The 14400-nt window shown below is 43.6% G+C and overlaps 1 protein-coding gene and 1 long non-coding RNA gene across 2 annotated transcripts; one reads left to right on the top strand and one right to left on the bottom strand.

The window, feature by feature from the left end:
* Window positions 1-1278: 1278 nt before the first annotated feature.
* Window positions 1279-7065, bottom strand: LOC125750297 (uncharacterized). Its single transcript, XR_007400315.1, has 3 exons — window positions 6399-7065; window positions 4799-5987; window positions 1279-2210 (listed from the first exon to the last, which is right to left on the bottom strand). It is a non-coding gene; the product is annotated as an uncharacterized LOC125750297 (long non-coding RNA).
* LOC125750295 (procollagen C-endopeptidase enhancer 2-like) lies at window positions 2453-12942 on the top strand. The gene is made up of 9 exons (XM_049027882.1): window positions 2453-2678; window positions 4600-4708; window positions 4828-5086; window positions 5770-5894; window positions 6227-6363; window positions 7063-7760; window positions 8902-8982; window positions 10705-10875; window positions 12443-12942. Exons 1-9 carry the CDS (start codon window positions 2575-2577, stop codon window positions 12571-12573), a joined length of 1815 nt encoding a protein of 604 aa, XP_048883839.1. The 5' UTR covers window positions 2453-2574; the 3' UTR covers window positions 12574-12942.
* Window positions 12943-14400: the final 1458 nt, after the last annotated feature.

Here is a 14400-nt window from a genome sequence, read left to right as displayed (position 1 = left end):
TTGGCATGTTCTCTTTCCATATTTTCTCAGCTCTCTGCTTTCGTCCTACTGCCCAAAGATATTTAGAGAGATTGATTCTAAGTTGTTGTCTACATACGCCCTACAATATGCTGGCATCCCATCCATGGTATCCCAGTCTTGTGCGCTATACTGCCTATGATAGGTTCCCCCCATGACCCTGTACAGGGATGAACATTTGGTAGATGTGTGGTATATGTTATAAAAATGATATCAATACTACATGTAGTCTTCTGATTTCACAAATACCCATAATGCATCTGTAACTAAAATAAAAGTCAACATAAGAAATAGATGTTAAACATTTTCCAGCAAAATTAAAAGTTCATTGCCGCCAGTCCAACCGGTAAAACCTGTGCTATGTTTATGAAGTCATCATTTAGCAACTAACCCCATAGGCCCGGCAGAAGAATCATAGGGTGGCTCGTTGACCATCCATCCCATCATACTCAGCCACAATTGCACGTTACAATGCCAGCTGAAATGGCCAGTTTGCATTAACAGCACTCCCTAAGGAGGTTTGCTGAAACGTGTGCTAAAAATGATTTCTGCTCATTTCAGACATGCAGTATTTCCTTCTTGCGGCTACTATAGTACTGCCGTTGGGTTACGATCTGCATTCAGAGGCAAAAGCAGACGGGTGAACATCCAACAGCAGCTGTTTGCTACTGTCATCTTTTCATATTGATCATCTCTTACAGGTAGCTACCACAAAATGGGAAGATGGCGAATGGCAGTCAATTAGCACAGGCTAATTAATAGTGAGTTCAGCCAAGTGAAAACTATGGTTCCCAGCTGGTCATATTCAACGAGGAGCCCAGAAATGGGCCAGTTTCTGATGGAGCTCTATGGAAACAAGCAGAACTCCAGGAGGAAAGCGTAAGCGAGCGGCCATGCTCCCACGCAAAGGAAGATAGCTGCGTTCAAGGCTGAGCTCCAGCTGAACAGGGAGCGAGAGAGGAAGAGAGCGAATACAAGTAGGGAAGAAGGGAACCACTTCAGTGAATAGTTATGGAGACAGATGGGCATGTTGCAATGTGAAAGATGACCGAGCCACTTTAACGACAGACCAAATCCCTTGCCAGACCCAAAGTACTGAGTATAAAGTATGTGTACTTTTGGGTTGTATTCAATCACTGGAACATAAAATACTAGTTATATATAAACTTAGCTGAGGGCAAAACTAGATTTCAAAGCAGTTTGGCTCTCTGAGTCATACTTGTGTAGTCCAACACAGCAAGGTTTTACTGCAATATACCAGTCCAGACACACATGCAACTGGGAATTTACTTCATAGTCCATCCCTCTTCCAAAGTCTTATACAGCACAGGGACATGGGGCCAGAACATGGAAGTTTCTTTTTTTTCCGACACTTTAGACACCAAAGTCTTCCGTTTAGGAAAGACACCTACACTGTCTGTACCACTGTCAAACAGACAGACAGTTCTTCATGATGTGAGTGAATAGACAATGTAACTTTCCTTCTAAGTATTCACTTTAAAACACACAGTTATAATACCAGGTACACCGTCAAACTGTCGCTTCCAAATATATCGAGCTCAAACTCACCAAAAAAAAATGTCCAATCAGAATTATTACTAAACAATCACTTCACATTCAGACATTACCAGATACTAAATTATGCACTTTACCTTAACATAAATCTTATAAATTCTGAAACTATCATCAGCAAAGTTATCTGTTTTTAACTAAACTGTTATTAATGACCTACCCCCCTTTTGACTCATACAACACTGACTTACATCACTCACATATAGCATAGTGACTTAAGCTAGTTTAAGACCACATTGCATTTAGCTTGTTGTAGGTTTATTCAAGATCTGCAGAGTTTTAATTGCTTGAACAAGGCAGAAACACTTGAAGGACACAATTGTAAATTTATATATATATATATAAATGTAATGTAAATGTACAATGTTTCATATATATATATATAGCCTCTATAAGAATAATCCAAACAGTTCCTTAACATTCTGTATCTTGCTTGTTACGTTTGGCAAATATACCTACACACTGTACACATCATAGCTCTCCAGCGGGTCTTGAGTCCGAGCGCTCACGCTGGGACCGTCTCCACAGCTCTCGCATTCGTTTTGTCAGGGTCATGTGGTCCATTTTTACCCACCGGGCATATTTCCTGTTTCCACACACTGGCAGGAAGTCCAGGTGGCCTGCAATGACAACAAACACAAAAAAAAAACATAGCCGAGCTGGACGAGGTACATCTCTGTGTTCCCGTGTGATAATTGGGCAGAAGAAATGGTGAAACACACTCACAGACATGCATACACACCGAATGACATCACTTAGTTTGATTAATCACTTCCCTTTCAAGTTAGAAACAGCGTTTGGGAAATTCTTAACGCTATCCCCGCCTTCTCCTGTCTCCCTCTCCCACCAAATTCTCCTCCCTTTCCTCAGGTTTCTCAGTCACTCCTGCTGCCTGCCGTGCCTGACCTTTCCTCCCTCTCCCTGTCTCCACGCCTCCCCGCCTGCCTCCCTCTCTGTCCCCCGTGGTCGGCTGAGCCCGGCAGCATGTGGCGTGGGGCAGGCGTGTGTGTCTTCAGTGTCCTGCTCTGCCTGTCCATCGGCTGGGCACAGGGTCAGGCCCACGGCGCAGACACCAGCAACTTCACCAGGTAAGTCGGCATGTGTCTGAGAAGCCAGCCGTGAGTGTCGCCCACGTACCGTCATATCTGTGTGTGTGTCGGTGTGAGGGAGGGTATGTCTCGCTTAATCTCATTTATATTTTGTCTTTGTGCTATACATGTGAAGCTGCAGGCTTAGTTTTGTGTGCTTGTGCGCCAATCAGCCTGTCCCAGGCATGGTGAGGATAGACACAGCATCCATATATAATACCAGGCTATTAAGTCTGCTGCGGTGGTTGCTGACAATTTATGCTCTGTAGGCGGACATAGCTCAAGATCCTGGGTTCACTGGCCACTTTTTTTCCAGCATAAATAAAGTAAGTCTGGCTAATTTTCCCGAGATTACCCAAACTCTAAGAAGTGGCGATTGATTTTAGCAAATTGCATCCAGTCGAATGTTTGTAGGTGTGTATGACCAGGTTCCCGGCTACCTTACCGTTACGCAGCGTCGCGTACAGACTGACATGCGGATGAATGAAGTTATGGATGGACTAACACGGTCAGCAAGTTACAGACACAGCAAATCACATGAAAGCTGACAATTTCAATAAATGGATGCTGCGAAATTGTGCGTGCGTGTGTGTTTTAACCATACAATCAGCAATTAAAGAATGCACTGTATTTGTGAATGCACTCAACGGGTAACAGAACCATAACATTTTTGCATGTTCTGCTTTCTGGCTTTAGCTCACAATAAATTTAAAATTTACATTTTTCCAGATAAACACATTTCTGTCTAAAACAGCTTTTAAAGCAGCTTTGGGAGGCAAGGAAGGATCTTGCAGTAAAAACTTAAGGTGCAGTAAAAAGGGAAGGTGCTCGGACTCAGATCAATGTCTGCAGTGTAAGGTGTGTGTGTGTATGTGTGTTTGCAGAGGTGTCATTATACACTGACGTGTGTGTATGTTTACTGTAGCCCTTAATACAGCCTCTGTGAGTTTTCTGGGTTTACGTGTGTGTGGCGGGGGTGGGGGGGGGGGAGGGGTGCATGTGGGCCACATTAGTGTGTGCTGTGTTAGTGCACTCCAACAGACCAACCTTTATAAAAACACTGGTTTTGAAGGCAAGTTCATCACCCCCATTCTGCTGCTGAAGTCAGAAAAGATCTGGGCTTTGACATAATACCCACAACCTTTTCGTATGACACTATAAAATGACTGAGACAATAAAATATTTTTAATGCGAAAACTGTGATGCGTGACTCTCCTGGCTCTTGCATCACAAAGCTGGGTTTTTTGGTGAACAAGATCACTTGTCAGATTTAAGGTAGTCTACGTTAAATGGAAATGACCGAAGATAAAGTGCCTTTAAACTGGGTTATCTTAAATCTGAAAAATGATCTAACCACTCAACAAATCTTTGTGATGTAGGCCCCAGGTTTGGAAGGCTGCTGGTTCAAATCCCAGGGTCAGCAGAAATGAAAAAAATCTAATCTGAAAAATGTTTTGCATGGTCAGGGGTTTGAAACCCCCTCTCCTGTGTTGGCACGTTTTTTGTGAGTTATGATGCTGGGATCTGGATTAAAGTAACACCATGGGCCTAGCTAGGTCTGATAACTTGGGGCGATTTAGCCTCGATGCCGACCTTCCCTCAAAAAAAAACAGTAAACTTAACTTAGCCCCTGATCTTTTCAATAGCTTGAAACTCCCTCAAGTGACACTCAGCCATTTCCTTCCTCCAGAAAAGAGTAAACACACTCATAACAATTATTCTATATTTTTTGTATGGACTATTTTTCCTGTGCCAAAACGATTAGCAAAGAACTTCTTGAGATCTCACTAATAACTGTTTGCTTTTAAACTTCCTGAATATGAAGAGATTTCTTTTTACGCAGCACTGGTGTAATTGTGGTTAAAACTAAAATTTCCATATAAAAAAGTTTTCTTTTCTCCATTTCTGTCCCTCTCTTCAGGCCAGTGTTTCTCTGTGGTGGTCGTCTTGTTACAGATTCTGGTTATTTTGCTAGCGAAAGCTTCCCCAACTACTACAAACCCAGCCGGAAATGTACCTGGTATATCACAGTGAGTCCCCTGCGCCTTGGCCCAAGTTCCCCTCCGTATACATCATGCATACATCACCCTGCTGCAGCTCAGTGTCTGGTTGCCTCGTACCCAATCAGCTATAACTGTCACCACGCCAGGTCCCAGAAGGCCATGTGGTCATGCTGTCCTTCCGCGTCTTCGACCTGGAGGCCGACCCACGCTGCCGTTATGACTTCGTAGACGTCTACAACGGGCACACCCGCACAGCACAGATGCTGGGCCGGTTCTGTGGAACCTTCCGTCCTGGCAGCCTGATTTCCACCAGCAACACCATGATGGTGGAGATGGAGTCAGATTCGGAGACGGGGGGCCGCGGCTTCCTAGCATACTTTCGTGGGGGCAAACCGCATGTGGATGGTGAGAGAACGCTGTAAATCTTCTGCCTCATCATCGTCATGCCTGCACTCTCTTCTCTCCCAGGCTTGTACCTTTGAGACGCTGTATTTCCAGGAATAATGTTCTTTATCTTTATTTCTGCGTTGTTTCCTTCTTGCATCTCGCAGGGGTAGTTAAATGAAGGCACCATAAGAATAAGCAGGATACTGTTATTTTGAAAGGATATGTTCTGTAATAAAGAAGTTATATACACACTCCTAATACAGTGTTATAAGGCATATATCATATAAGGTGGTAACACCTTACTTGAGGTAGTAGTATGCAAATGTAGTAGTATACTCTTACCTAATGTTTTAATTAACCAGAAACCAAGTATTAGTTACATACTGATCCCTTGTTTGTTCAACAACAGTTCATGTATTTCATGCAGGAACTATTTTAGTTCATGATTTGTACATAAGTTGAAACTGAGTTACTTGTGCCTCCTCAAGTAAAGTGTTAGTCAAAGCACTGCTCTTCTGCACCCTTGTCCTGTCCCCGTTCTCCCCCTCCCCCATCCCAATTACTAAACTTCAGTGTGAAGTCATTAATTCAAGAACTGGAATGTCACGTAGTAACACAAGAAGAGAACCGTCAGGGTTAGATATGAGAATATAAAAGGTGTGCAAAAGGGATTTCAGGGCTTCTGTTCCTCCGAATCCAAGAGCACCAGTTCTGCGGAGGTCGGCTGACGAAGCCGCAGGGGACAGTCAAGACGCCCAATTGGCCGGAGGTGGATTACCCAGCAGGCATCAGCTGCTCCTGGCACATCTCCGTGGAACCCAACATGGTAGGACCCCCCCCCTTCTCACCCCAATCCACCTCTTCCGCTCTGACAGGGGGGTTCTGTGTGTTTGGGCCCAGCCCAGGTGCCAAGCTTGTTCTGGGGAATGAATAGTGTCATTGAAAGTACAGCAAGTCAGCACATAATCAAAGGCCCCCTCATCTAAGCAAAGCCGCTTCTGGACCCGGCTGCTCATCCACTAGCCTGCCAGCTCGATATGGACACTCTGTCTCCTTAGCCTATTAAATTATTGATTCTATTAGGGAATCATTCAACATTATGCTCTTTGTCAGGCGGGTCACGTGACGTGCAGAGTGCGTGTATTTCCTATCACACAGCTGATTGAAGTAAAGTTTGACAAGTTCGACCTAGAGGCTGACAGCTACTGTCGCTATGACTACGTGGCGTTCTTCAACGGCGGCGAAACGGACGACTCCCAGCGGATTGGCAAGTTCTGCGGCACCGAGGTGCCCAAGTGAGTCTCTGGACTTAAGTCGGTCATTTACTGACCTGAATAATGCAGATGTCCATCTGGAACAGGTATTGAATATCTTTCTTTCTTAAAGGTTCACTCCTTAGCAGCTCCTGCAATTATTGTATTATTGAAGCTTTACTGCCTGGAAAATAAGTGAGGTAGTGATACTTAAATGCCCTAATGTTGACTTTGGACAGGAAACCCCCTGCACCACAGATATGAAACTTATGCAATAAAAAGAAAACATTGATTTTCTTGTAAATTTTTCATGGGACACTGTATGTGTAGACATGGTATGCGATAAGGTTTCAAACTTTGACACAAAACCCTGTTTCCTATGTCCCCTTAAAATGTTTGACTTTTAGAAGTATCTTGCAAAAATTCCCGTTGTGTGACTTTGTGTCTGTCTGGCTGTGTGTATGTGTGTGTGTGTGTGTGTGCGTCTGTGTATTCTAGAATGGTCTGGCATCCCATCATGTGTTTTTCTGCCTTCTGCCCTAAGCTGTCTGCCCCCCCTACAACCCTACACTGGACAAGCTGCTGGAAGATAGATGGATGGATAAACAATACTCATGCTTCGTTTATTTTGTTAATTATTATTTCCTTTATTAAAGTAGAACTATTACTGGGTTCTCAGCAGTCAAGTTCAGCTGTTTACCTTCTGTGACATTATGTCTGTTTTCTTTTGTCCCCCTCCAGGACCATAGTGACCAGTGGGAATAACCTCCTGGTCCAGTTTGTGTCTGACCTTAGTGTGACCTCTGATGGCTTCATGGCCAGCTACTCCAGTGTACCCCGTGGGTCCAGAACACCTACTGCAGGAAACGATATCATCCCAGGACCCAGAGTACCATCAGTACCCCCTCGTGCTAAGCCCAGCAAGCCCGTCCTTCTATCCCCAAAACCCAAACCCAAACCTAACCCTAAATCAGCCATAAAACCAACAGCCGCACCAGGTCATCCCAAGGTGACACCAAAACCAAGACCAAAACCTAAACCTTTTCCTAAACCTAAACTCAAACCCCAGATCAAGCCAGGCACCAAACCCACTCCTAAAACTCAAACTAAGCCCATCCTCAGACCTGGAACCAAGCCTACTCCAAAACCTGGAACCAAACTCATTCCCAAACCTGGAACTAAACTCATTCAGAAGCCTAGCACCAAACCTGCACCCAAGCCTGGGATTAAACCAGTTCCTAAACCAGGAATAAAACCCATTCCCAAGACAGGAACTAAACCCATTCCCAAGGCTGAAACTAAACCTATTCCCAAGCCTGACACTAAACCCATTCTGAAACCTGCAGCAAAATCCAAGTCCAAGGTAGATACTGAAATGAACAAACTGAGCCAAAACAGAACCAAAACATTAGTGAAGAAACCTGGAGGAAACCAGAAGCGTGAGTATGTCAGATCTTCTGCAGAAAGTGTACAGTCTCCTATCTGTGTAGCCCATGTAGTGTCATGTTACTGTGTTGCAAATTGATGGGGCACAAATAATATAGTATTATACTTATGTACTAATTAACCCCAAACTGCATCTTGGTTACATAATGATTTCACGTTAATTCATCATTAATGAATCATGATGGGGGGTGGCATGGTGGTGCAGTGGTTAGCACTGTTACCTCACACCTCTGGGACCCGGGTTCGAGTCTCCGCCTGGGTCACATGTGTGCGGAGTTTGCATGTTCTCCCCATGTCGTCGTGGGGTTTCCTCCGGGTACTCCGGTTTCCCCCCACAGTCCAAAGACATGCTGAGGCTAATTGGACTTGCTAAATTGCCTGTAGGAGTGCATCTGTGTGTGAGTGGTGTGTGAGTGTACCCTGCGATGGGCTGGCCTCCCATCCTGGGTTGTTCCCTGCCTCGTGCCCAGTGCTTCCGGGATAGGCTCCGGACCCCCTGTGACCCAGTAGGATAAGCAGTTTGGAAAATGGATGGATGAATGAATCATGATGCATGTTTTATCTCAAGCATTTACTACATTTGTTACATCCATCCATCCATCCATTTTCCAAACCGTTTATCCTACTGGGTCACAATATCTGTTAATTCTTTAAATCTTTATGAACTACTGAAGGAACTATTGAAGGAACAAGTACTGAATAACAAGTGAAATACTGATCTCATATTTGTTCATCATTAATAAATCATGATGCATCTTTCATCCCAAGCAATTACTTTATTAGTTGCTATATCTGTTACAGTAATTCAGTAAACCTTTCTGAACTACTAAAGGAACAAGTAATGAATAACACAAGTGAAATACTGATCTCATGTTTGTTCATCATTAATGAATCGTGACGCATCTTTTAACTCGTAGCAACTATATTTGTTGATGACTTGTTCATAATTTGTACTTCGATAGTAACGGAGTTATTACTAAGTATTTGTGCCCTGTCATGTAGTGTTACAGTTTTGTCTAGTTGTTTGTGATATTTTGTTTATACATCTTGTGTTACTCTGTTTGTATATTACTGTGTGTGTGATGGTAGTTAAGTGTAGATAAGTATGATACTGACTGTGTGTGTGGCTTGCAGCTGTGAAAACAAGCTCACCGTGCCCCCAGCTGTGTAAAACGAATACTACTCCCGAGGCTGGGTTCTGCACTAGTCAGTTTGGTGAGTCATACACATTTACGCAGACTCACCAACACCATCAAGTTAAGAATCATGTACAAGCATGTGAATACAGTTCTACTTATTCAACCCTGGAACTTGGTTCTGTACGGCAGCTCCATATGAACCTCACCACCATAAATCTGCCAGTGAGAATAAGCCTAAGCTGGACAACATTCATAATTACACTGAGGCACCTGCTGAGGACACCTGAATTAAGAGAGTCAGTACATATGGACAATAGTCATCTCCATATTTCTGATAGGACAGCTGCAATGCTATTATTCCTTGAGGACTTCAGCATTGCTGTCATACCTCCAGAATGTAGACAGAATGTGTTTTCATAGCTATATTTGAGGCAAGGGTACTCTCATTAACAAATACGGAAACAAAAATAATGATGAAAGCATTTTGTTAATTAAAATCAAATAAGAACATAAGAACATAAGAACTATACAAACGAGAGGAGGCCATTCGGCCCATCAAGCTTGCTTGGGGAGAACTAAACTAATAGCTCAGAGTCGTTAAAATCTTATCTAGCTCTGATTTAAAGGAACCCAAGGATTCAGCTTGCACTACATTATCAGGAAGGCTATTCCATACTCTGACTACGCGCTGTGTAAAGAAGTGCTTCCTTAAATCCAGCTTGAAATGTTCTCCCGCTAATTTCCACCTATGGCCACGAGTTCGTGTATTTAAACTAATCAAAACTAAACGTGCGACGGCCCAGCTCACGTAAACGTGAGACGCGCAGACAAAACTAAAACAATCTCCAAAACGAAACTAAAACAAAAATGAGTAGAAATGAAAATTTGAGTTATACTTTTGAGTTTAAAAGCCTACTTATAGGCTAACAGCTACCAGACATCCCTCCTATAAATAATCGACAGAGAATGTAACCTGACGATACGGATCCCAAACAGACGAAATTATGCATTCCCTCCCTTTTCCTTAATGGGGAACAGGAGATTTCATTGACTCATTCACCACTTAGAAGAAATCACAAAGTACCAGTCAGCAACATGACTGTGTATAATTTATAACTGATCATTCATTATTAAATCTGACTGGCAGATCGATCTTTCATTTTCCAGAGAATAAAAAATTACATGAGGTCATTTTGCTAATCTGTGGCGATAAGCTTGGCAAATTTCATTGCCAGCAACTGTAAGACTTAATATGAACCTATCTGCAAAGGGTAAACCACAAATTATGTATCTGTAAACCCACATGCCCACAAGGATTTGACCCCCTCCATCCCCTTTGAAGTATTTTTCAGCTCAATCACCGGCCATGACAAGCAGGTTGTGTAACTTGCTGGCCTTGATACTGCCGGACGCTGCTAGACTGATTAGTCTGTTGCTTGCGCAGATGGACACTGCAACAGCACAACTGAGAGAAGTGTTAGAAATATATACTTTTATGGTTATTCACTAAGGCATGGATATTCAGCCAACCACCCCGCACGTCCCAACATACACACACAGTCTACCGACGGCTTCTAAAACTAAACTAAAACTAAAATGTAAAAAATTCATGTAGCTCATGTAGTAATAACATGATTAACAACTTAGAAAACTAAACTGAAACAAAACAGAGAGGTAAACAAAATTGAAAAAAACATATTAAAATTAAAACTACTTTTTAAAAAAAATGGAACTACAATTACCTTGATTCGAAGTTGCAGAGGATGAACTAAATCTGTTGCTTCTCCCCACTGTGTAGTGATCACAGGAAAGGTAGCGGCTGTGGCTGCAAGGGCCGAGGGTGGCCTGTCAGTCACCGTGTCTGTCATCCGGGCCTACAAGCCTGGGAGGCTGGCCATTGGCCAGGGCGTCCAAACCGCGTCCGTCAAAGTGACCTCCGTCTGCCAGAAGTGCCCCAGTCTGCACAAAGGTACAGACACATGCCCCCTGTACCCACACAGACAGACACCTATTTATGAACGTATTACACTTTGTACATTATTTTCTTCTTGTCTCCTGGGCCAGGTTTCATTTCCATTTTTGCCAAAATACCATTACCATTGTAGTCACAGTCTTTCTCATTCATGGACATACTGAATTTTCACATCAACAATCCCTGAGCTACTTAAACATTCAAAATTATTTTTGTAACTGTAATTTGGGCATTAGACACAATGTACTATAGTTTAATGGTCTTTAGCAAAAACAAGAACTGTAAATGGAAGCTATATCCCTCGGGTGACATTCACAATTACATGGACTCAAAATTTACTGGAGGATCATTGATTAGTGAAGTGGCAGGATGGAATGACCTTGGAAATGTTACACATATGTGCTGAGGTGCTGTATTGTCTTGAAAATAAGATCATTATTATCTTACACGGGATTGTGTTGAGGAACTGCTATGCAAAACAGTGAAGCACTGCACCAAGATGCTCTACCGGGTGCAGATCCAGTGGGCATTTGTGAGGTCATGTACTGGTGTTGGACGAGAAGGCCTGGCTCACAGTCTCCGCTCTAATTCATCCCAAAGGTTTTCTATTGGTTTGAGATCAGGGCTCTGTGCAGGCCAGTCAAGTTCTTCCACACCAGACTCACTCATCCATGTCCTTATAGACCTTCTTTTGTGCATTGGTACGCAGTCATTTTGGAACATGAAGGTGCCATCTCTGAACTGTTCCCACAAAGTCTGGAGCATGAAATTGTCCAAAATGGCTTTGAAGGCTGCAGTATTAAGATGTAAGACTTGGATGCAGCTGCTCGGCCATGGAAACCCATTCCATGAAGTTCTCTACGTACCATTCTTGAGCTAATCTGAAGTCCACACGAAATTTGGAGGTCTGTAACTATTGACTCTGCAGACAGTTGGCAACTTCTGCACACTGTGCACCTCAGCCTGCGCTGTCCCCACTCTGTGATTTTACATGACCTACCACTTTGTGGCTGAATTGCTATTCTTCCCAATGGCTTCTACTTTGTTATAATACCACTAACAGTAGACCGTGGAATATTTAGTAGTGAGAAAATTTCACGTATGGAGTTATTGCACGGGTGGCCTATCACAGTACCACGTTTGATTTCACTGAGCTCCTGAGGGTGACTCATTCTTTCACAAATGTTTGTAGAAGCAGTCTGTATGCATAGGTGCTTGATTGTATGCACCTATGGCTATAGAAGTGATTTGAATACCTGAATTCAATGATTTGGAGTGGTGTCTCAATACTTTTGGCAATATAGTGTATAACAAGTGTGACCTTACAACTGGATGCAAGCCAGAAAATCATCAATCAACAAGATTCTCTTTGACAACCTATGTACCACGTATGACCTATAAAAAGACCATGGTTATGGGATTGCAGTATTAATGGCTAAGGAAATCCTTCCTCTGTGCAACTGTTAATGCCACATTGTAACATCTGAGTGCTGTGTTTTAGAATTAAACTGACAACCTGACAGTTCGATGGGTGATCAGCATATGGATCTTTTCTCTTCCTCAGGGTCAAACTACATCATGATGGGCCAGGTGGACGAGGAGGGACGTGGTGTTTTGGTCCCCAGCAGTTTTGTTCTCCCTTACAAGGCAGACCACCAGAAACTCCTGACCAATCTCGTGAGCCGGACGTGCTGACCAGATGGCCTGGGTGACCAATCACAGGGCATGAATCCAGTCAACCAGGTGATCGCAGTACTGCAAGCCCGGGCAATTAAGGCTGCAATAACCAAATAGGAAATGAAACTGACATTAAGGAAACAGACAGTTTATAAACTCCAACATATTCAAGGAGGTATAAGCAGGCCAAAAAGTATTCTATAAAAGGGAGGCCGAACTGCCACACAGACAGCATTGTTCAGTGAGCTTTTACAAGGCCTTTGCACAAGCGGCCTTTACGGTTAAATTTTTCACCATATATCTTCATAGATATCGTGCTTTTTATAACTTATAATTGTCTTATGTATTCCTTTGTTGATTTATAAAATATAGCTTTCAGGCCATGGTGCACGTTGTTTGGTCTCATTCATCAAAGTGATGTGAAGCGACGCGAATGCTTAGGGTTTATTAAGTAGCGCGTAGCACGTGGCGTCTCCGTGCCTCATGCCTCGAGCATCTTTGTCAGATTGTATGGGGTGAAACGAGACCAAAACGAGGGTTTAAGAGGTTAAAAGGCGGTTTAAACAGCACTCTTTCATTCACACCATTAGGAAAGAAATACCACTTTTGATGGATCACACGACCATTGTGTACATGACGATTGCATTCATATCACTTTGTGTACATATTATCCTTCTTTTAATGATGCAGTGCTGTGCAGCATTAACAGCATCCTTACTGGCTATTTATATTCCATGATTGACAGTGAGGCGTCCAATGACAGAGGGGCATAGACAGCATGCAGTGCAGTGAATGTGAAAGGGTATTTACGCACTGCACATGTACTGGGGGCAGCACTTCGGTTTCCGTCAAATTCCATTCACGAGCTTCCTGCTGAAAAGGCAGGAAGCAAAGCAAAGGATGCTGGGTCCTTTCTGGAAATTTAACACCAAGCCAATGAGGACACATAGTGGTGGACTGCGATATTGGTTATGTAGCGTATTAGGAGACCAGGGGCTGCATCCATAAACTGGCTTTAACGTGCATTAAAGCTCTGATCCATTCATTGTAAGACTGGCAGGCAGTTCTTCCGCTTCATTTCAGTATGTTTAGTGCTTCCCATTTTTTACGTTTCAGATACGAGCACCTCAGCATAATGGAGTGTGTTACTAGCCACAGTTTTGAATCTGGTCAGTTGCTTATATTTGGGGTGGGATTGAAACGCAATCTCTCGCTGCTGGGAATCTCTTCCCTTTTCCCTCTGCCTGTCACACGCTAACACATGCAGGCTGGACGCACAGAGATTCACCGACATGGGAAAGTGACAGATAGAGGAGCTGGTGAGGGACAGCAACATGCACCACCACTCAGACAAAGGGGAGAGGGAGGGGAGGGAAGAGACCCATTCACTCTTAATCCCTGGGCACATGTCTGCCCTCTGTTTCCATAAGCACGCCTACTGCTTTGTACAGCCAGCCATCCATCTCGTGTTTCTCAGGCTGTCTCGGTGAGGGCACCGGGGGGGTGGGGGGGGGGGGGGGGAGTGGGGCGGGGGGTCTATGACATAACACTAGAGCTACCAGCTGCTCCTGTAACTCAGCCCCGTGAGACATGCACACAGACAAACACACTCACAGCCATCACGACAAAAGAGACGAAAGGTTTACATGGTAGAAATCAAGAGGCACTTCGGCCCTTTAAAACATACACAGAAAAAAATAAAATCGTCCATAAGCGTTATAATCTTTTGTTTAGAGCAGTGTTTTCTAATCCGCTCCTCGGGGACCCACAGCCGGTCCACGTTTTTGCTGCCTCCCAAGTCCCCGCCAGACCGTCTACATTTAACCTGGACTGTCTGTGGATCTC

The sequence above is a fragment of the Brienomyrus brachyistius genome, chromosome 10 (genome assembly GCF_023856365.1).
Source record: "Brienomyrus brachyistius isolate T26 chromosome 10, BBRACH_0.4, whole genome shotgun sequence".
Taxonomy (NCBI): Eukaryota; Metazoa; Chordata; class Actinopteri; order Osteoglossiformes; family Mormyridae; genus Brienomyrus; species Brienomyrus brachyistius.
The sequence above is the reverse complement of the archived record's forward strand: the minus strand, read 5'-3'. Positions and strand labels throughout refer to the sequence as shown.